The sequence below is a fragment of the Agelaius tricolor genome, unplaced genomic scaffold (assembly GCF_023055355.1).
Source record: "Agelaius tricolor isolate 1412-34295 unplaced genomic scaffold, bAgeTri1.0.p SCAF_24, whole genome shotgun sequence".
NCBI classification, from domain to species: domain Eukaryota; kingdom Metazoa; phylum Chordata; class Aves; order Passeriformes; family Icteridae; genus Agelaius; species Agelaius tricolor.
In genome coordinates, this window is record NW_027269284.1 from 8,678,720 (window position 1) to 8,702,413 (window position 23,694).

The window sequence follows — 23,694 nt, forward strand, 5'->3', positions numbered from 1 at the left end:
CTTGCTTACAACTGTGATTTAGTAGACCCAGCAGAGAGACAGGTTAACATAGAATTGTAGATAGGAAGATGTAGGTGCTGTAATTATATTATCTTGGATTGCCTCTTAGATCATTGATAATGATAGAAATTACCCTGTTTCATTAGTATTTAATTTTCTGTGTTTTGACAATATCCTAATATTTCCAGAGTTGCAGTGACCAATTTCAACAGGAGAACCCATACCATCTTGCTATAAAGAGTGTTCTTTGTACATATGTGAGAAGAACTATAACTCACATCTGTGTCCTTTCCTGGTTTGTCTCCATGAAAGGAAATAAACTTCCAGTGTGAGCCAGAGAGGTGAAAACATGACCTATGTGCTATACCTGCTTCATTCTATCTTGTATGTGTCTTGTTTTACCCCTAATCAAAATTGTCCTCATTGCTGGCTTGTTATGGGTGCAGCACATGAAGTCTTCCCTGCTGGCACAGCTAGCAGTTGCAATTATTAATTTTCATTAATAATTGCAACAATACTTCCCATTATTTTTCATGGTCTTTTTTTTTTTTTAATTAATCTGCTAGAATTTATCACATCTTCACCTTAGAATGGGGTACGTGGTGCTGGGGATTAGTGTTTCTGTGACCCTGCAGTGTCCTGGGAATTGTGAAACAGCCCAGGTCTGCATATATCACTTCTATACCATTTTCTCAGTAGAACATGCAACAGAACCCAGAGTTATATCATTTATTGGGAAGTCCCCTTAATGGGAAGAGCTAAGACAAAATATTCAGTGAAAATATTAAAAACATGGAGTAACTTGGCAATAGGAGCTATTTCTTTGTTAGATCAAATGCATCTGCTAGGATATAAATAAGTTCTAAGCTACACTGAGTAATCTGAGGGAATTGCATTTGAGCATAGCTGCAGGGTTTCACATTTCAAAATGGGAGTCACCTACGGGAAGCTCATTTGTGAGATTGCCCAGTCCCGGATTTTGCCAGGGAGTAGCAATTTCTGGTATTTCTGCTGTCATGGGCACTGGGGATTAGTGTAGGGACTCTTATTCATCAGGTACTCTCAGCAACGTGGCCAGCACTTCCTGAGTCCTTCAGGAGTTTGCAATCCCTGGTCATATTAACTCAATATCACAGGAAAAACTGTTCACAGTGTAATGCTCACCAAGGTTGCAGAGTGTGGTAGGTTTAGGGCTGCCTTACCAATGTCATGTTAGCTTGTAATCCTTTATTTCACTGAAATTATGATGATGATAATAATGATCACTTTTGCTGGTGCAAAAGTAATTTAATGTATCAGCAAATGGTTCTATGTTGTAGTTTTGAAACCTGAACTTTAAAATTTTTAATCTGTTTTTCTAAAAATAATTACAGCTCAAGCAAATTTTGGTCAGTTAATTAATTTGCACTATCACAAAGTAATGGGTAATTTTCCTTTTTTTATAATCATGTTCTCGTTGCAACCTTTCTTTGCATTCATGAAGACCTTTCTGCAGCCCCTCACATCCTGGCCATACACCCATCACACCAGCACTCTAGCAACATGACAGATATATTTCAACCAGAGTCCGATAAATCTTTTTTTAAGAGTATCTTTCACAAATTTAATAAATACATAATATTAGTAAAGTGTGGTGAAATGGGAGGAATCATGGTTACAAGTATTGGTAAAGGAATATCTTAATAACATTCAATAGAAGGTAGCTAACTACCCACCAAAGGAGGCCAAACCTCTGTTGCTTCTGTTTTCCAATTTATTTACTCCTTATTTGCATCCTTCTAGTCCATTATAGTTATAGTAGAAAGGTAAGTGCACATTAGAGGATAGGATTTTCAAGTCTGTGTAAGCTTTGTAGGCAGTAAAGATTCTATTCATATAAAGAAATTTTGAACATTATACATGGTTTCAACCCACATTAGATAATGTCACAGAATTATTATTATTATTTAAAAAAAGCCCATAAGTCTTTTTAATTACTCAAGTTCTCTTTTGGGGTAAGGTTTTCCTGTGGGAAAAAAAAAAACAAACCTGAGTGCAAGGATGCCTTTCTGCAGGGGACTTGCAGACTGTGATGCTCTTTCCCTTGAGGACACAGCAGGGGTACAGCAGCACTGTGGAGTAGCTACTGGGCATTTCAGTGCACTAAGGTGATGTGATGCCTGTATTGAGACTCAGAGAGAGTTGTTGCCTAAAATTCATCACTGCCACTGTGGTATTATTCCACCTCCCACTTGCTGCAACTCATTAACACGAGGCCATCTGCCATATCTGTGAATAGAGCAGGGACTTCATTTGCAAGCCTGGAACTGGCACCCAAAGCACTGTTAAAAAAAAATCTGAAAATATTTGGTGTTGTTGCTTTGCATGTTGGGTTTCTTTTGGGTTGTGGCTTTTACTGTATTTTATTGTTTTTAAAAACCTGTTTTAAATAGTCTGGCTAATGACAGCAGTATTTTATGATAGACATTTAAGATGTTATTAGGTTTAACATGGGTTAAAACACATTACTCTGTTTCTTAAATTTCTTTAGCATACTTGTAAATTTTAAGTAACCAGATTGAGTTCTTAAAATAAGAAATTAGTATAAACGAGACATTTTTTCCAGTTTTCCTGGGGATTATTTTGGTAGTTGGAAACAGCCACATACCTAATGCTGTGAGGACCTTGTTCACCTCTAAGACTATGGGAGAGCTTTTACAGGGCAGCAGCACTGTCTCTAAGCTATTGGGAAACTATGCTCTCCAGAAGGAAAATGGAAATATACTTTCTAATGAAAAATTACTCAATGTGTAGTTCCCATTTATTATAGGATTCAAGGTACATAGTGCACAGGAAACTTCCAAAACTCTCCTTCATTTTAATTGGTACACTCTAATGTTTTGTCAATCTCATAAGAGTATTCTGAATCTCAAAGGGTTTTCCTGCACTGAAGTGTTTACTCCACAAATAAATTTGTGAGCATGATGGCCAGTGTAGCCAGGGAGCTTGTGTAGGTGCTGTACTCTCTATCCTCTATAGCTTCATCAGTGCTGCATCTGCATGGTGGAGTGTAAGATGTATCCCCACAGTTCTCTGTATCTTTTCTGCTCCTGGAAGTTGCTGGTTTTCTTCCATCAGACCTGTCTTTCCTGCATTTCCTGGTTGGAAGCTGGAGAAGAGACCAGCAGGTCTGTGCAGGACTTTTCTGGGGCTGCATGCTGCTTTTGTTAGCCCTGGATAGGAACAGGATGAGGTATCATTCAAGTCCTTGAGATTATAGATGGTATTTTGGATATTATTGCTAATACCCTGCCAATGACTGACAGGCTTGAGTGTTCTTGATTTCACAGATGTGTTTGGAAAGACAGTTGATATGATCATTTGTGCACAGAAGAGAGATTGAATTGTATGGTTTATATACCCCATTGCAAGGTTCCTTCTGTCTAAGAAATTATATTCCCATGCCAGTATTTGTATGGCCAGCAAACTTGGAGCTGGGAAAGACTTGCCCAAAAGTTTTGTGAAAAGCTTATCTGGACTTACCACACCAGACCCTGCAAGAAGGAGTATCAGAGTCACAGCCATCTGCTGGAAATGAGCTTAGATTGCCTCAGATTAATTGCAGTTCAGTTTGAACTTCAGTCAAAGCTGTAATGGTGGAAGTTTGCCAGGTGGTTCTGATTCCTTCTCATAGGCATAGGGGCCAGGAGAAATATTCCTCATGTGATCCTGGGCTTTTGGAGAATGGGATCCCAGACTTCATTGGTGGTGTATGAATACATACAATTTAGCTGCCAAAAGAGAATAATATCAGCAGTGTACTACGTGTCATTCTTGGGATCGCGGTCAGCCAGCAGCATCCATCACATGGATGGAGGAAAATACCAAAGTGGACATAAAACCACAGTGCTGAGGGAGAAAAATTTTATTTAACTTACATCAGGCAGAAGATGGGAGGGAAAAATACAGACTTGATATGTGCAGTTGCATGTAAGCAAACGATTTGATTGTCTGGCACGCTGGCAGCAGAACAGCACTGCTGGGCTGACCAGACCTGCAGTGCCTGCTGCAGCTTGCTGCAATGTGCAGCAGCACAGAGTGCAGCATCCCCCAAGCAGCTCAGGACACAGCTGGTTTTTAGGCCCACCATGCAGCCAAAAAATTAATCTAATTTCAGTAGGCTCATTTGCCAGCACAGAAAACAGATGAATTTTATACTTGTACACTGCAAATGGAGTACTGATGGCATACAGTAGGGGAATAGCAATGTGCTTAAAATGCATTGATTAATTGATTTACTGCTATTTATTTTTGTAAAATCATAGCATGATGGAAGGGACATTTAAAGGTCATCTGGTCCAAACTCCCCTGGAATGAGCAGCAATGTCTTCAACCAAATCATCTTGCTCAGGGCTCTGTCCAATCTGACTTTCAATGTTTCCAGAGATGGACCATCTACCATCTCTCTGGGCAGCCTGTTCCAGTGTCTCACCAGCATCACTTAAATTCTTCCATACATCCTGTTTAAATTGTGCTTATTTTAGTTTAAAGCCATTACACACTGCATAAATTCCAGTGCTTCAGATGCTGTTGCAGACACCGTGCTAGGGAAAAAAGTAGTCGGTTTCTAAACCAGTAGAGGAACCCCTCACATCTATATGTGAAGTATTTTGGTGCCAGGCAGCTGCACATGGTCTTGAAAAGTGGAATTATCCAGCTGTAAGAGAAGCTGAGATACCCTCCCTAAAAATGGTGTGGATATTGTCCCTCTCAAGTCCCATAGCACATCTGGGTACTGGCTTGGTTCTAAATGTCATAAGAATATGACACAAACACTTCTTCAATACTTTAGAATTCCTCCTAAAGCTTATAACTGCTGAGGAAAAGAGAGTTTTCTTTGCCTTGTATGCAAGGTAATACTGAGACAAGAAGATGAGTTACTCTGTGTTAGTCTCTTCATTAATATAATTACTGTTTTCAGTGCTTTTCTCTTCTCACCAAGACGAACTCCAGAAGCTGTTGAAAACTGTTTCTAGGTTAAAAATAACCCTTCCTCCAGATACTCCTTTTGCAAGACAAATGCTAGGTGGGAGTGGATGTGACATAATGCTAATTTCCTGTCCTAGGAGAGTAAGATCTGGTAGCTGCCTTCAGATATTCTCTCTAGACTTCTTCCAGCTTTCTCTTCCCAGTTTCTTGTCTCTGCAGCATCATCTCAGATGGGCAGTGTCTGTGTCCACACAAGTAGCCAGCTAGGGGCACAGCATCTCACCTGAGGGAAGGCCAATGGGTCTCTTTTCAGAGCTGCTCTTCTCAGCTTTAAAGCATGATTATTTTTAATATCCAAGCCAGTATTTAACTGGAATCCATATGTTTTTCCCTGGTCAGCTGAGTGTCAAGTTAAACTGGATCAGATGGTTCAGAGAGTGAAGGAGCAGGCAAGGGTTTGTTACTCAAGGTATGGCCAATGGAGCAGAGCTGGTGGTGATGCTCATTCAGCCACTCTTTGGATAGGGGGAGGCTGAAGTGATGGTGGTGCAGGAAGGGGCCTGGTGAGAGGATGCTGAGCTCACTTTTATTTAAAGTCCCAATAACTTGTTTTTCTGTCTCTCTTTAGGAGAGCAGTTTCACTGCAGGGTTTCCTGAGAAGCCAGGATTAAGTGCATTGGTGCAGACTGCTTTAGTGACAGGACAGAGAGAGGCCAATACCCTCAGGGTGAGACCGAGTGCCACCAAATGCCAGTGGCACAACTGTTGCTGACCCCATGTGCCCCAAGCCTTGCACCAGGCCTCTCTTAGCTGCAGTGAGAGCCTGCCTGGCTTCCATTCAGACTATAAATACAGATTTGGTTGTGCTTATCTCTCATTTTAGCAGGTGAACAGGGACAAAAGTGCACAACAGAGCAGTGGCAAATAATTTGTGGCTACGCTATTGAGTCATCTTCCTCTGGTGATGGAAGCCCAGCTGCAAGTCCCTCTGTGATGGTGCACAGCAGAATGTGTTAACCAGTGCCTGTTCTGTAGCTCCAAGTGTCTCTTGGTGCCTTTGTCCAGGTGCACTGCAGTCAGGTGTGCCACTACCAGCATAAAGAAATGTGTTTAGGGATATAGCCCCTCCTTCCTCTTTTCAGAAATGCAGTTGTGTCCTTTTAACTTTTTTCTCTTATGATCCATTTTACAAGTTCAAACACTGTATGATGCAATTTGGAGCTGCTCTGGGGCATCAGTATCAGCTCAGCATGCTGCTCAGCATCATCCTGAATCCATAGTTGAGCTCTTCTTCTGTGACATCAGTAGGTAGCTGAAATACATAGGCTGAAAGAAACTCATGATATCCAGCAAGTTGTGCCAGATTTTTGGAAAGTCTGTTCAAAAAGCCTGTCCTTCATAAAAATGAGAGCACAGGTGAGAAAGAGAAATGCTAAAGCAAATGTGTAAAGCCTGTGAAGTAGAGAACATGAACAATGTATTCAAATATAAGCCATCTAATCTGTGTTGTCCATGACACATGCAATAATAATAATTGGAATTATTGGAATTGTTTTGAATTATAGGAAAGATTAGAGCCCGCAGTTCTTCAGTTCTTGACCATGCACTAATACAGTTCTAGCGTGATTGTTGTTTCCTGACTCCTAGCAGTCAGGGCCATCTCCAGGGAGAATGATGAGCACTGAAATCCCACACAGGGATGAGCCCTCAGAAGGTTCAAGGAGAGCCTTGAGCCCAGGCCTCCTGTGCTACAGTTAACAAAGACTATAAAAAAGGGAGGGTGATTGGATGTTATTTTGAATGAATGACCTGGATCCTCTGCTTTCTTGGGGTTTCTGTGCTGTGTGTGTTGCTTTGTGCCTTGGGCACCTCTGTTGGACTATTTTTCTTGTAGTTTAGGTGCAAGATGACTGATTCTGACACTTCAAACAGCTTTGGGTGTGAGTTGCCAGGCTTTACATTTAGAAACCAAAGTGCCTGTGGGCTCTCAGGTACCCAAGTGTAAATCTCAATCTGGAATTTTACAAGCGTGGATACTTCTCCTATTTTGGGACCAAGGCACTGAGCAACTCTGCAATGTTTAGTACATGCAACCCAAATTTATAAGCAATATTCCCACTCCTGTTCTGTGGGCTGTATGTGAGTAGTGGCACTGCTGTAGTTCAGCATGGTTTGACTGTAAACACCATTTGCTGATGGGAACACATTCCCACATGAACATCCCCAGGAGCAGAAGTGTGTAGTAACAAGTGTGGTGCTGTGACTTGTACTAAAGGAGTACTCATCACAGCAGCACAATCACCACTTTGAAGTCCAGTTCTCTGTTAAATCAAGTCAGGTCTGTTTTCAAAGATCCTGGCCAATGTGGATGATGGTTATGTTCTACATGTCTGCTCTTTCTGTATGACTTCACCAGACCATTGTATCTCTCCTTTCCCATCTTACATGTTCTCAAAATTCCAGCCTAGCTCCATCCATGGTGCAATGAAGAAAACTCCTGAACAGTCTCACAAGCCTTTGGTTAATCAACTTTAACCCTTTCCTACAGCTTTAATTTAAAAAATAGAAATTGACATTTAGGACTAAAACCTTACTTTTGCCAGGAGCAGATGAACCTGGAGATGCCTCCAGTTCATATGTGGTGAGTGATGCTCATCAGGTAAACATGAGAGCTGCTTTAAACTGATTTAACTTGTGGAAACTTGCAGCAGTTGCCATGAGCATCAGCCCCTGTGTTTAGAGACAGCACTAGTTAACCCTTTTATGTCCAGGAGGAATATCAAACACCTGTAATCTGTCAGAGATGTTTCTTTGTAACACTGGTGCTTTAGATTTTAAAGATTTATATCCTTTATGCATTTCTTTTAACCTGTTAAATATGTTAGATGTTGTATATGGTGACCCTGAACTCAACTTCTACAGACTTTAACTTTGTGCTCACAGCTGTTGCACTGAGGTTTTACATTAAATAAGTCCAGGCTATTAGTGCCCAAAATACATGACAGATGTAATTTACTGTAAGAGTAGTGCCTTTCAGATGCACATCTGCTCTGTGATCATAAGCCCATACACTGAAGTGCTCCATTATGAACCATTCAGATCACAGGTGAAAAATCAACCTAATTTTAGAACATTTGTTTCTTGCCTTCTGAGTCTGCCCTTTCTCTTTCTGCAGCTTGTGGATGTGACCTGGCTCAAGGAGGATTTTTTGTGAGACAGGGAGACTACATCTGTACTTTGGACTACCAGAGACTCTATGGCACACGCTGCTTCAGTTGTGATGAATTCATTGAGGGAGAAGTGGTCTCAGCACTGGGCAAAACCTATCACCCAGACTGTTTTGTGTGTGCTGTCTGCAGGTAGGTGTTCTACATGAAGTTGTGTTTCTGATGCCAGAATGCCCTGAATGCCAGGCATTCTAACCTATAGCCTAGAGACAAGGTTTTCTGTTACTCACTCCTTAAAAAATTGCAGAATTAAAAAGAAAAAAAAAAATCTGTAATTTTGAGTGCCTCCCTTTTTTCCAAATGTGTTTTTCTTTTTTATGTTGTCTTATCTGTGATGTTTTCAAAGTACTTTAGAAACTTCCACTGTCTTCATTGTAAGATGTTTTGCACCAAGTGTTGCTTAATTTCTCTGGTATCTGCTGCTTTGTCATTTTTTGGCCTGAAGTTACAAAGAATTCCAGTGCCAGTGGCTGAATCCTCAGCAGGCCACTACCAAAGCCAAGTGTAGATTAGTGGGATCATTTCCCACATGGGTCCCAAACTCAGCAATACAAGGGACTGATGTCATTTTGACCTGCATCTTAATCCTCTTGTGTAGGAATAGCACAAACACATCTATTGAGGACTTCATGAAGAAGCTTGAAGTGCACTTAGCCTTCAGAAAACCCACAGTTTTAGCAGTTTGGAGTAAGTGGAAATGCTGCCACAGTTTCTCTGGCTAAACCTGAGCTTTGAGGAGTGCAAGAACAGCAGCCCCCACTCTGGCAGGGTTTCAGAGCCCCGGGAGGGCTGGTGCAGCTCAGGGGCTCTGTGTGCAGGTGACTGTGCAGTCCCAAACCAGCATGGCCATGCCACTGTGGCTGTCTGCCAGCCCAGCCTGCCCTGCCATGGGGCTCAGGAATCCTCCTGTGCTGGGGCAGGAGCAGGACATCAAATCCCAGAGCAGCTGTGGCTCCTGACAGAATCTCAGTTAAATAAAACAATGGCTCAAATAATAATAATAATAATAGCTGTGATAGAGGGAGACTCTGAGATGGACAAGCCTTTATTATATTAAATTCTGTCTAAGTTCTAATCTGTTTAATAGGCAATTTTTCCTTTTGGATACTTAACACAAATGTGGAGAGTAAAGATAAGAAAAATCCTAAAATTCTTTTCATATTTTATTTTTTCTTTTAATAGTAAAGGAAAACTTCTGGCTGTACATGCTATTGGCCTGCAGCCTGGCAATATTACAGCTCTTCTAGAGATGAGCAGAACTAATTTTTGGTACCTTTATTCTCAGCACTTGTACCTTCTGTAAAGTGAGGTACTCCTTCATTTAAGAGAAACCAAAAAACTGGTTGATTCCATTTTTCTGGCTAAACATGCTTGTATCCTCAGTCGCACCACTAGAGCTTAGCAGAAATGTATTTAACTGTCTATTACTGTACTTAGAAACTGTCTACCTTGGGTTTCAGGCCATTGGAAATACCAACTCCTGCTTTATTTAGTCAATCATAGTTTAGAGCTTGGTGATACAGTTTATTTTGTCTCCCTGGAAATTTGGAATAATTTTCCTTGTGACTAAAATATTTATTTTTAAGTGCCTAACAATTCAGGTGAGTTAAATTGCAGCACTGTGAAATTATTCATGCTGCAAATACAATGTGTGATGAAGAATGTGGTAAAGCTTTTAAAAATGAAGTTCCTGATACAATAATATATCATACAAAAAATAAAATCAGAGATGTTCCCTAACCTTCTGTATCACTAAATAGTTGTATTAAATGCTATTTTGCTGTTTTTAGTCGCTCAGTAGAGAGACCCAGATCTGCTTTTGTTGCTTTTCTTGGAAGGACACACAAATTCATATTGTCTTCATCAGAGCCAGCTAATGCCCTGCTGACTAGCAGGATTCAATTAGTGTCTCCCAGGGGGGTTGTAACACTGATTTGTGGTGCAGAGCAGCAGAAGAATCCTGTCATGTGTTTATGCTTTAAATCAGCTTCAATTACCCCTGTCATTGCAAGCCAGACATAACCTGTGTTTTTTATGGGGAAGGGTGTCCTATCTAAACATCATCAGCATTTATTTTATTGAGTGATATCCTCAGCAAAAATAAGGTTGGTAGGCTGTAAAGACATGTTGTCTAAGCCAAAAGAAAGCACTTGTTTGTTTTTTAAGAAACAGTAATGATAAAAGAGGAGGGAAATGGTTTAAAGCTCTCTACCTTGACATTTCCCTTGGTGGGAAGAGTCAGGAGAGCCATTTGTGCCCTCATTTTTTACAGATGGGCAGAAACCTTAAATACTGCACCAAGGCACGCTGTCAGTAGTAGCTGGTGGATGATGCCAACTGCGTTTGGCATTACCTTTTACAGCCAGACTTTAATGTGGGTGCTGTGTTAGAAATCTAACCTCCAGAATGGTGTGAATTTGAGAGGTGCTGACTGCCTGCCAGTGGGGCTGTTCCCACTCTCATGGAAACCAAGCCAGGCTCTTACCATCTTCAGCATGAAAACACTGGCAGCAGAAGGCATTTTGCACTCATGACACATTTCTCCAGAATGCTGCAGGATCATTAAAATTCTTTTAAATGAGCACTTCTGCAACCCCTACTTCTGTAGCTGCTGAAGTAACACTTCTGAACTGTTTCTACATTGCATAGTAAACCAGTGCCAGTAGCAAGTCCTTTTTTCCCCCTTATTTTCAGAGAAGATAAAGTTTGAATAGAAACATGTGGGAAGTGTATGGTAGCAGCAGTGGGAAAACCTAGCTAGCAGGAGCAGTGGGAAGAAGTCAGCACTCCAAGCTCAGTTGTCTCCTGATATTACTACTGTAGGATGCCACATGGCTCAGTGTCACTGCATTTGTAACCTGCTGCCCTGCTCTGTGAAAAAGCTGGAGTGTCAGAAATAATCCAGCTCATCCCTGGGCATCTCTTGGGTGTCAGATGCTGCTGCCCAGGGCTTCCACAAGCTAAAGTTAAAAAAAAAAAAAAAAAAAAGAATTTGTATTCAGAGAAAAACTGGTAGAAGTACAATATATTGTGCCATCCTATTTGATTGTTTCTCTCTATCTTGTGTTAACCAAGTGACTCTTAAAAAAAAAAATCAGGTTTCAGTTGTGTGTTTGCTCTGCTGGAGTAAAGATTAAAAACTTAATGCCTTCTTCTTCCAGTGCTGTTCATAGTCTAGTGAAGCCTTTTTTCTGCAGTGGTATTTTGTGATGATAATGCCTAAAACTAGGAATGAGTGGAAGAATAACAACATAGATTGAAAAGTGTTGCAGATTAAATACTTACTCTGAATTCCCAGGAAGTGGCTGAGCAATCTTCTTATAGCTTTATTAATTGGAAGGGGCTGTGTCCTCCAGAGGATTGCCAAAGACATTTCCTTCAAAAGCTTAGTGTGTTTGTAAAAGTAAAATAGAAAGAGGGAGAAAATTGAGGCTGGCTGTGGCAATAGAAGCTTAATTTTATTAAAATTGTGCACATACTTCTTACATGGCTGTCATAGTCAGGACAGTTTGGCTCTTATGTAGGATGGGAAAGGGCAGGACATTGAGTCTTTCAGAAAGAAATGGGTTGTCATACCTGTGGTAATTCTTTGAAAATGGAATTTTCAGGAGATGTCTTAGTGTGTTAACAAGTCCTATAGATTTAGTAATCATATATAAGATATATGGTCTGTCTAATGTGGTACCTAGAGTACGTTTTCTGTTACTTGTGGGCTGTGTGTTGACTGAATACTAAAAACTAGGGATTTGATTTTATGGGTGTTACTGAAATTAGTAAAGTTGGGGGGTTGGTGTTTATGTACCCAGTTGGAGGAGTGTATGTAATGGCTCCCCCTTTAGTTTCAGTATTCTTGCACTTAAAAGTTGGAAAAAAATTGTGACATGTAAATGATAAAGAGAGAACAACTTGACCCCTAGGTGGAGGATAGATTAGCACATGCATTCTGGATTAATAAGGAAGCAGGTTTGTGTCTGCTTTTCAGATTTTTATATTTAAGTCTTTCTGAGCTCAGGAAGTTTTCTTTTAAAACAGCATCGTGACAGAAGCTGAATGTGTGCCATGTAGAGGTGAGCAGTATGTGGACAGGAAAGAGGCAGATACGTATTCTTCAAGGGGTTGCCTGCCAAATCCAGCTATAAAACCTCTTTCAACCTATTTGTATTTTTACTGTCTTCAAGAAGGCAATTCGCTTTGGCCAGGCAGTTGAATATAAAGAATCAGAAAGCTTAAATTATTTTCTTTTTTTCAGCAGAAGATTGTGTAGTCCTACATATATAACACTGCTCCTTCTAGAAAGAACTGACATCTTTTGTGTATGCATGTCTTAAGAAATTAGGATAATGATGAAAATAAAAGTTCAAATTCAGTTTCTTCTTAAACATAGAAGTCATGACAGACTTTTTGAATGCGCTAAACCTTTTTATTTGCTCAAATTTTAATGCTGCTGAATTTGGAAAGGGTTTGGTTTCCACTTAAGCAGTACTTGGTGCTTCTTAAGGCATCTCATGAAGTGGTCTTCATCTCACTACCAGTCAGCCACTGAACATTGCTAGGTAGGGTGTTGAGCCCAAGATTCTGAAATCAGCCTGAGTGTTCTTGGCATTTTGATTCTAAAGCACATGTATTCACCAATATGTGGTTCTTCCTGAACAAAGGCAGGGTGGTGTGCTGCTCTTCAGGTTTAGGTCTCCTGCTCTGTAGAGGAAGAGTCTGGAGTGCAAGTCCTGTGAGGAGCAGCTTGAGGGTACTGGAGTTGTTTATCTGGAGAAAAGGAGGCTCAAGGGGTATTTGCTGCTCTCTACAACTGCCTGGAAGGAGGCTGTAGTGAGCTGGGGGTCGGTTTCTGCTCCCAGGCAATCAGCGACAGGACAAGGGGAAATGCTATTCCAAACAGCTGATGTTGTGCCAAGGAAAGTTCAGATTGGATATCAGGAAAAGGTTCTTTGCTGAAAAGGGGGTTAAGCATTGGAACAGGGTGCCCAGGGAGGTGATGGAATCACTATCTATGCCAGTGTTCATGAAATCAGTAGACATGGCACTATGTGATGATATGAGCATGGTGGAGTTTGGTCAAAGATTGGACTTGATGATCTTGGAGGTCTTTTACAACCTTACTGATTCTAGGATTCTTTGGTTCTATATGGAGCATCCCTATAGCCCTACAATAATGTAGGATGGAAGGGATTTTTGGTGGTCCTGTGGTCCAGCCCCTGGCTCAAAGCAAGTCCAGTTTGAGTAGACAGCTGAAGGCATTTTTTTTAACATATCTCCAACAGACTCTCTGAACAGTGTGTTCCAGCATTCAACAAGCTCATGATAATTTTTTTCCTTATATTGAGTTGACATTTCCCATGTTCCAGCTTATGTCTGCTGCCTCTTGTCCTTTCACTCTTTACCTCTGAGAAGAGCGTGGTTCCAGTTTTGTGTAGATGTTATCAGGTAGTTTTAGACAGCAACACAATCTCTCCTGAGAAAGTACATCTTCTGCAGCCCCTGCCTGCCCATGTGTCCTGTGCTGCACTCTGGACCTGCCACCTTCCCTCATCTCCCTCCAGTAAATCTTGTCCTGAGGAGCCCAAGATGGTGCCTGCTGCAGTCTCCTAAATGATGAACAGAGGGAAGGTCACATCCCTGTGTCACCCCCCAGTCTCCTAAATGATGAACAGAGGGAAGGTCACATCCCTGTGTCACCCCCCAGTCTCCTAAATGATGAACAGAGGGTCAGTCCCTGTCCCTGCTGGCTGCACTAATGCCTCCCAGGATGTGGCTGTTCAGTTGCTGTGGGGACACACTGGTAACTCATGTCCAGCATGGTGTCCACTGGGACCCCACATCTTCTTATGCTTTCCAGCTGATTAACCCCTGTGGTGCACTGGTGCATAGAGTTGTTCCTCACCTCTCGTAGGATTTAGCATTTTCCCTCACTGAAATTTGTGTAGATGGTAGATAGCACTCAATGTCCACTTTGTTATCATCATTTTAATCCTCAGGGATTCATCCCTATGGAGCACCTTGAGGGATGTGATTGTACCAGGTATGAGTTAGAGCAGAATTTGATCCTGCTGGTCCTTAGGATGCTGTCTGACATTACACCTGACCTGGTGAAACTGCAGCCACCTACTGACATGAATAGCTTTGCTCTCTCAACAGCCTGACCACTGGCTTGTCTTAATTTTCATATATCAAATTTAGTTGACTGTTCAACATAGAGTCACATCAGCAATTTAAAGAATAGATGGGCATCTCTCTGCTCTGAAAAAAAAAAAACCATTTTATTTTGTCCCTCTCAGAAAGCTTGAATGACTTGCCCACAGCTGCATAGATTGAGATGTGGTGCAGAGAAAGACAAGACCTTTGGTATCAGCACAAGACCTTTTGGTTTCAACACACAGCCTGGATTAGGCTGATGGTGATTCAAGGTTTTACAATATGGTTTTGTTGGTCCCCTCCAGATTTTTTTCTGGGTTTGCAAATATTGTAGGCAGGTGGATAAAACAAAATTTATTGGGAAATGAATCATAGATGTCTTAAAATTCTGCAAGTCATTTGAGAGAGCTGCTTTAAAAATGCTCTTAATTCTCATTTTAAAAATAGATTATCCAACTGTGAAAATCTCACTGAATATTTATTAAAGGATAAGTAGCTAATTAAAACCCTGTCCTGGTTTTTGCAATACCTAGCAGTGTTCAGTGGGTGACTGGTGGTGAGATATCATTGTATTTGAAGGCAGATATGCTGTTCTTAGCCTAAAATTCTATATATAGTCCTGCTCACAACTTACAGAGCTCAGAAACTGAAACCTTGTTAATTGGCTGTTACCACCTTCTGCTGTGCCTTCACTCATACTGGCACTGAAATGCTTGAGCAGGGCTGCTTGTGAAAGGGAGAGGTCAGCTGCTACAGGAAAACTGACAAATGTGTGGGGTGTGAATTCCCAGTGAACAAGACGGTGAAACAAACTTTGAAACTTACTTATAGGTTTAGAAGACCTGTGAGGGGAGGAAATGTCTGTCTGTACCTTGGGGTGGAACAGCTCCAAGGAAGATTTCTCTGGGGTTTTTTTAGAGCAAGATGTCTTGCATATTTGGAGAACAATAAAGAATCAAAATTGTTGCTCTCCCCCATTGGAATGGAAAGGCATGGTGATTAGCTACTGAATCATTAGAAAATAAACCAAGTTCAGTATTTTTATGGGCTAGGAAACCCCTATGTGGCCTCCCATCTAAGGAGGCTCTGTGACCTGCTGTGGTGCCTGTGATCTTTGGCATGTTTGGAGCTGTCATCTGCCTGCTTCTGTCTTTGTGCCATAGGAGGTGAATATTCCTCTTCTTCTCCTCTACTTTTAACTTACTTCCTTTCAGATTGTCTGATTGCTCAGACAATGATGAGATGAGCCAATTCAAAGTGGGCACTCCCTGCTTCTACATTAGCTGCTGCTTGGTGCCTCTGTTTGAGGGGGGCTTCTGTGCTCAGCTGGAAGTTCAGCTGGATCTTTATTAGGAAGATGTAATTATCAGATATACCTCACCTCTCCGTGCTGCTCCTTATATACTGCATACAAGATTGTTCAGTAGCTACAGACATCCTTCAGAGCAGTGAATTGCTCACAGCTCCAGCACATCACCATCCCTGGGATTATTAATGGTGTTTAACTGAGACAGCTCAGCAGAGCCCAGCTGGGTCATGAGCTGAGCCCAGCCTTGGTCCCCATGGCAAAACACAGTGGAAGGAGCTGTCCTGCCCAGGGCATGCAGCTGTGCATTGGAGTGAGAGGTGGTTGTGTGCTGGTATCAGTGCAGCAGGGGAGGGTTAATTTGGGGCAGATTGCCAGTGCTTATAATAAATCTGTGTGTATCTGTAAGTCAAGATGAGATCTCTTCCTGAAAACATGCAGGAGATTGGATACAAGTTCTTGTCTCACTTCTGGAATGGTTGAAATCCCTTGGCTTGTGTCTTTCCAGGTCAGTTAGTAGTGTTAAGCTCTAGGCTTGATTTTGTAATTTTTTTTTTAATGAAAACATGAATAAATGGTTTATTTCACATTTGCAGTAGAAAACTAGGACAGCATTTGAATTGTATCGCTCCATTTTTGAGATAGTTTTTGGTAATTAGTCATGAATTTTTATTATTTATATAGAAGTGTATCACATTTACTAATTTTTATTCAAATTTATGTATGTTTATTTGAATAAATTTTTGGTTGGTCCAGATGACGTTCAGAGCTCCTTTCCAGCCTCAACTCTTCTGTGAGTTCATAAAGCTCGTTCATTTTTCAGCATATCAGAAGTATCTCTGACTTTAAAAGTATCAAAATCTGTTGCAGACAACAGTTATGGACTAAAAAGATGGTGTTGGGAGTTTTTTTGAATGTGTAACACAGAAGCTTGCTACTGCTGCAAGACAGGACAGGTTTGCTCACTGGAGTGCAGCTCCACCACATCCTGCCTGTCACACTAGAAACAGTGTTGTCTTCTGGTTAGGTTATTGAGTAAAATTAATAGTACAAAATCCTCTTTGAAACAGATGGAAATTTAGGCATGGATACAACTAGGCATGGCACATATTCCTGAATCTATACTGACATGGTGTTGGACCTTGTTGTACCAGAGTCATGCACGGATCATTTTGTTGGGTCAGAGAGTAAGGCAACATTAAAGGCAATTTTCATAGAGTATTTTTACTTATTGTACTTTGAGTGACAAGGTAGGAAGTTTTTTGACCATAAAGACTTGAGAAAGAGAGAAAAAAAAGGTGAAATGCAGAATTCATTATCAGATATCAAAAAAGAGAATAATATTTACACTCCATGTCTCCTCATTCTTTAAATTATCACCAGCGATCCAAAATGCATGGCACTTAGCTGGTTTCAAATATATATTAGTAACATTATATAGAAACAAAGGACAGCATTGCTTCTGGTTTTTTTCTAAGTAATAAAAAATTATTTTTAATTTAATTCAAGTGCAGAATAAAGTAAGTTTCTCTTAGGCAGTTTAGGGAGCAAAATAATGTTTAAATTTAGCGCAAAGTATCTGTGTAGCTTTTGTAGTGGAGACAACCTCACAATTGATATGAATTTGATAGCATTTGTGGGAGAATGCCATGAGTTTTAATGAAATGTTAATGAAATAGTGTGGTCAGATGGACTTCACCATGAAGCAGAAGGTGTGTGTTATGTTTGTGCCCCATTAAGCCATATTTTGATACTTGGATAGGGATTTAGTTGGACACGAGCTTTGGGTGGAGTGAAATGTGTTTCTAAATCCTCACCATCCTTTGCTGCATATGAAGTGATTTCTCCATCTGGCTCCCTTAGAGGGAAAGCCTCAGTGGTTTCTGTGCCCAGACAAGGAAGTGCACAGCAGAGAGCTTTTGTTTTAAGAACATTGATAAAAAGGAATGGTTTAATTAAGTGTAAGGAGAGCTGTTGTTGGGTAGGGAAAACAAATAATGTAGACGCTGTGGGTTTTATAACTGGGATAGGTTTTTTTCCCTTTGAGAGTTCAATAACATTTGCTTTCTGAGCACATAGATTAAGAGAAAGACTTTGATGTGATAAAAGTTGTGAGGACAAGTGCTGATTTTTAATGTAAAAAGTCATCACTCTCGTGCAGCTATTTAACAACATAAAAGCAGCTGCATTTGCCTCTACTTAACTCCCTGTAATGCCAATTTTATTTTCATTCTGTAACTGATCCTGTTAGTGATGAACTCTGGCTGATACTACATTTCTTAGATACACAACAATTTGGACTTGAGTGCTCACTGTGTTTTTGTAGCTTTAGATACTATTATTTTTCCTAAGAAGCTGTAACCATCTGCATTTGAAGTTGTCTGTTTGATATGCCCCTTTGATACTTAAGCCTCTAAGTGGCTGGAAAATTGAATGAGAGCTGGGCAAGCAGAGAGAAAGAAGCCAGAGCATAATCAGTTCCTTTGTGGGAAGATATTTAATTGTGATAAAGGCATGAGACTGTAACCAGTTTGCTTTTGTTTCTGCTCTTGCAGGTTGCCTTTCCCTGCGGGTGACAGGGTAACTTTTAATGGGAAGGAATGCATCTGCCAGAAATGTTCCCTGCCCCCTTCCAGCAGCACTGGCTCCTTCCCTGTACAGAACCTGAGAAGTAAGTACGGATTTCTGCTCTTTTCAGTCAGTGCTTCTTAGTCTGCACAGGTTTCAAGGGCATAATTTTACACCAGTGTGTACAATTGGAACTTCTACTACTCTGCTGCATAAGAGGTGTCATGAAATTCGAGGTAGCCACATGAAAAAGTATAGGGTGGTTTTTCAAGAAAGTCTGATATTTAAAAGAAGCACAGATGGTGCCATTATAGGATTAACAATACATTGAACCTCTCAAAGATTTGATTAAAATGAACTAAATCAAATTATTTGGAGAAAAACATAATATAGATGCTAATATTTTTGAGGATTCAGCCCAAGTCCATCTGAAATAAAAGCCAGGGTGAGATTTAATGATTTTTAAGTGTTCCAGTTCCAGCTTCAGAAAATATCACTGGCAGGACTGCATGGCTAAATACTACACAGCAAGGGGTTTAATGTGTGAGGTGTCAGTGAGGGGCATTCACCCTGACCTCAGACTATTATGCACTGTCAGAAGATACAAACAGCAGGGGAAAGAAAAGTGGTCTTTTCGCACCAACTTCTTTGCAGTAAATCATAGAGGGGCATTGTTGCTCTGGACTCCGTTCCTCTGCTCTTTTGCTCATAAAGTGCTGCCATGCTTTAAGAGTCCACTGCTCACTTCATGTAATTAAACAGCAGCAGCAATGCAATTAAACAGCAAAGACAGAAAAATTTTTAATGACTGTTACATCAAGCTGGATTCAGCATGGCTGAGGAAGGGCCCTATGGATTGCTCATCTTCCTGTGTAAGGAGTCTAGCCCACTTCTGGGAGAAATCTCTCCTTTTCTCTTTTTCTTTCCCCCCCCACATTTCTTCACAGAAGTTTTCACCATCTCATTTCTACAGTTCATCAGCCAAACCTGCTGTGTGAATGCCCTGTGAGATATTCTATGGATTCCTCTTGCTAATGCCGTTCTGTTTTGGGGATAGGTTGGCCCTTTCTGTTGGGTGCTTTCTTTTGTCACTTATTCTGCAGATGGATCCTCCTTGGCCATCTTTGCTGTCTCCTTGTCACATGTGAAAAGTGCCTTTGACTACAATGGACATTATTAGCCTGGTTGAGTACTGACAGGACAAGTTCATTTGATGGTCTGTGGTACAGAATCCTTTAATGTATTTACATTCCCTTTCTCCGTGCACACACACACCGTGGGGAGTTTTTCTTGTCATTGCATTTCCTCAGCTCTCTTGGGTCTGCACTGAACCTTCACAGAGCCCAGATACCTGCAAACCTCAGCAAAGCACTTGCCTTAGAGGGAGACAGCACTGGGAGCAAGTACATCTCTGTGGCAAAACCTGACCCTGGAAAATAAAAGTTTACCTTTTCCCCACATTGCATAGAGCAGTGAATGGTGTATCTCCTGACAAGAGCTTTCTTGGAGAAGACCTTAATGCTTTAAACGAGCAACTCTTGTTAGTAGTGCACAAAAACATGATCTCAGGCAAACGTTTTCAAGGAAGGAGTAGTACACTGACCCTGTGTTACATTGGTTTGTTCCTGTCTCAGAACTGTCTGATGTGTGCCATGTGTGCTGCTCCCCAGCCTGTTTAGCTCAGCAGTGCTTTCAGAACATCTCTGGGGACTCACTGAGCTCCCAGCATCACTGCCCCCTCTGACAATTCCTTCTGTTTTCATCCTCCCCTTTTGCTTCTAACCTCCTTCATGCACTCCATTTGGAAGAAATGAACAATGTAAAATACTTGCTTTCTGCCTGAGTCCTTGAATTTTTTATTACATAAGTACCTACCTTTCTGTTTTGTTTTGTTTTATAAAACAATAGCTCTGAAAGCCTCTTGTGACAGTGTTGATTTTGAGAGAGTACTCAAGGAAGAATATTAACATGGAGCAGCAAATTGATGTGTTCTGCAGAGTTATTGCTTGAAATTAGTTGAGTCACCAAAGGATGCTGCATCCAAGATGGGAAGACAAGGACATGCATCAGTAGGCACTGTTGGCATAGCAACCACAATATTTGTTTGTAATTATCTGGCACTTTACAGAGAAAGCAGCAGTTGGGAAAAAAAAGAGTAGCTCACAAAATGCTGCATTTCTGCCCACCCAAGCTTAAACCAGATGAAAGGTGAATGACATTTGAGCACATGATGTTGTGTTCAGTTTGTGAAATAAACCCTCAAGCAGTCGGATTAAATTAGATTTCCAGATGAATCCCCAGTACAGAGGAGATCACAAACAAATTTCTGATTGCAGTTGAACAACAGATACTGTAGAATACTGCAGGGACTAAAACCAGGCACACGCCCAAATGTTCTTTATTATTAGCAAAACTCAAATGTTCTGATCTGTAGTGCACATGCTTTTGTGCTAGGCTTGTTTCCAGGTATTGGTGCTCTGGAGGGTAACATTAAAGAGCCACATTATTGCTCCCTCAATACATTCCAAATCCACTAAAGGAAAATACAAACTGTGCTTTATCATTGTGTGCTCAGAAGTGAAACATTTACAATTTCACTTACACTGTCTCATTAGGGTCATGTAACCAGTGAAATACAGTCTTAAATCAGAAAGTTTTTAAGACTGTTTAAATGCTTTAATGAAATCCTAGGTTGAGAGTTCTGTCCTAATAACTTGATAAATCTTTCTAATGCTTTTGCATAGCTTTGTCTCCCATGTAAGACATTTTTATGGGTTTGTTTTCTCTCCTGGAATTTCTGAATGATTAAATGTCTTTCAGGCTTTGTCTTTTCTCTAGAAAATTATTGGTATACCTGAAGAATTCCTAAAAATACTATGTATTTTTCCACATGAGATGGAAGATATTTTATGGAGCATTAGAAGATTACTGAGATATTGCTACTAGAATCAATTTATCACTGGCATTTTTCCCTTTTTTCCACATATTCTACTATTTTTACATTTAGTAAGAAAATCATCCACAGACAGGAAATCTGTAGAGTGAAGGATGAATGAGAGATGGACCTTGTAGGGTATTAGAGGCTTCATTTGGGTTATAGAGAACCAGATCCATGTCTATGTAACATCTTTGAAGAGGGCAGAAACTGATTGTAGGTTTGGCTTTTGCTAGCTTAGTCAAAATCTTCCATTGTTAAAAAGAAGGGCAACCAAACCCCCAGACAGTCTTGTTCTGAATTTCTGGGGGGCATAACTGGTTTACCTACAGCCTGTTTAACCAACACAGACTAACCTCTGTTACCAGTTAGTGCATGTTCTACATGTATTTTTTGTTAGCACCTCTTGAAAGTTTATATAAGTGAATTTTTTATAGAGAATAAATACATAGACAGCCATCACTTTCACATATTGAAATGCCTCTAAGTATTGGTGTGTTTTACTGGGTACAGGAAATTTCATACCAGGATTTCAGCTTGGATTTTTTTCATGGTTGCAAAAAGAATTTTGAAATAAGTAGAGCTTGCAGATCCAAAGGCAAAGGCCAATATGAAGAATCAGTTGTTTTACTCTTGCTCTTTTTTATTTCTTTTATCAGGCTGATTTGCAGTGCTTGAAAAATCAATCAGCAAAACTTCATTTTTTAGAACACAGTATAAATGAATTAAAATGAACCTAAGTCACTAGGAAACTAAAGTCATTAGCTTTTTATCTTTGAATGATGCATGTTTTGTGGCAATTTCAGAGCTTTCCAAGGGCAGCAGCAGTTGCCATCCATCAGTGAGCAGTGGATGGAGCCTGGGTGAGCTGGTGCTGGGACACTGATGGATCCTTGTGCTGCTGTAACCAACTGCTGCATGACCACCTGAAGAATATGATTCACTCATTTGGGCTTTTCTCTTGCAGATTGTGGGGGCTGTGGTTCAGAAATAAAAAATGGTCAGTCCTTGGTCGCCTTGGACAAACACTGGCATTTGGGCTGTTTTAAGTGCAATACATGTGGCAAGCTACTGAATGCAGAGTATATCAGCAAGTAAGTAGAGGAGTATTTTCACCTCTTTTAATCATTCTTTTAATGCCAAATAATTAATTTATAATTGCATTTATTTGCATTGTTAAGCATAATATAGAAATATAATATAATAATATAATTAAGTAATATAATATATAAATGCATATTGCATTACCTTTATATATATATATATATATGTATTCAGAAATATATAAGATAGTAGAGATTATTGTCTAAATTATTACCTAAATTGTATTTTAAAAATGAAATGGAGAAAAGTGGAAGTAACATTTTTCCATTTACCTGGAATGGGACTTGACAAAGCAGCTATACTGCAGAGAGGCAGCAAGTGGAATTTGGAATTTGGAAAGTCCCAAATGTATGCCCTTAGTTACCTATGGTTTTGCTCTCTGTGATGCTGTAATGTAAAGAAGCAGGTACTGTTCTTTCTATATGCATTACATAAGAGGAAATGTTAGCCAGAAGTTCATTAAGGATGTACATGCCATGATTTTGTGCAGCTCCAGACCCTCATGCTGTCAAATTTGGACTGAATGTGATGACAGCAATGAGAAAGAGCACAAAGCACCCACACAGACCACGTCCCATGTCAACACTTGGATCACTTTGATCACTCTGCCAGTGACATGCAGGCCTTTCACTGGCCAAGCACCTGGGATTAATTTCTGCTTCAGAGAAGTGGATTATGTTGAAATTTGGTTAAGCAGCAAAGTAACTCAGTCACCAGTGCTCAGAGATGATGGAGTTTCAGAGCCTATGTCCCCCTGACTTTCAACAATTCTTTGGATTTTGATTAATACAAGTACAACATTTAATTTCACAGCTTGCACTGGAGAACAATATTTATTAAAATGGTGTTCCTAAATAAGGTTTTACATTGTCTCAATGTTGGGCTAGTCTGCTGTATTTTAGTACAGTGCTTTTTTTGCTTGTTATTGAATATACCTCCCACCATAAATTGTAAAGATATAATTACTGCAAAATCGTCTTTTTAAAAAGGCTAAATGCCAAACAAAATAACTCAAGAGAAGAAACATCCTGTCTTTAATTAATTCAATTAATTATTGTGATAACTTCTAGGTTAGTCTCTAAGAAATCCAACTTCCAGGCTATAAAATTAATTTCTATGTTTCTCCAAGGAAATGTCTGATAAAATTATGCCTCTACTGATAAATCTGTCTGATCATGGGCTGTTTTAGTATAACAAACAAAACATATTTAACTATGTTTAACTTGAACTTTGAAGCATGAGAAGAGTCTCCAGTTTCTTCTTAGAGCAATTTATTTTCATTCATCCATTTAATGGTCTATATGTACAATTTAGTAAAATTGTAAAATGTAAAATTAACAGGTTCTTGTCAGGGCAATAGTCCAAGTGATCTTGTCTTGACACTTTAAAATAAAAGCTGAGACCCCAGGTTTTTTTCCTCATATCTCTAAATTGTATCT

The 23,694-nt window shown here is 40.1% G+C and overlaps 1 protein-coding gene across 8 annotated transcripts in view; it reads left to right on the forward strand.

The window, feature by feature from the left end:
• The window catches only part of ABLIM2 (actin binding LIM protein family member 2), a 130,889-nt gene that overhangs the window by 41,317 nt on the left and 65,878 nt on the right, over positions 1–23,694 (forward strand). For all 8 annotated transcript variants that reach the window (XM_071447454.1, XM_071447457.1, XM_071447459.1 and 5 more), the window contains exons 3-5: positions 8,144–8,327; positions 18,204–18,319; positions 22,119–22,245. In XM_071447454.1, coding sequence (XP_071303555.1) covers positions 8,144–8,327; positions 18,204–18,319; positions 22,119–22,245 — 427 coding nt within the window. The remainder of the gene's footprint in view (positions 1–8,143; positions 8,328–18,203; positions 18,320–22,118; positions 22,246–23,694) is intronic.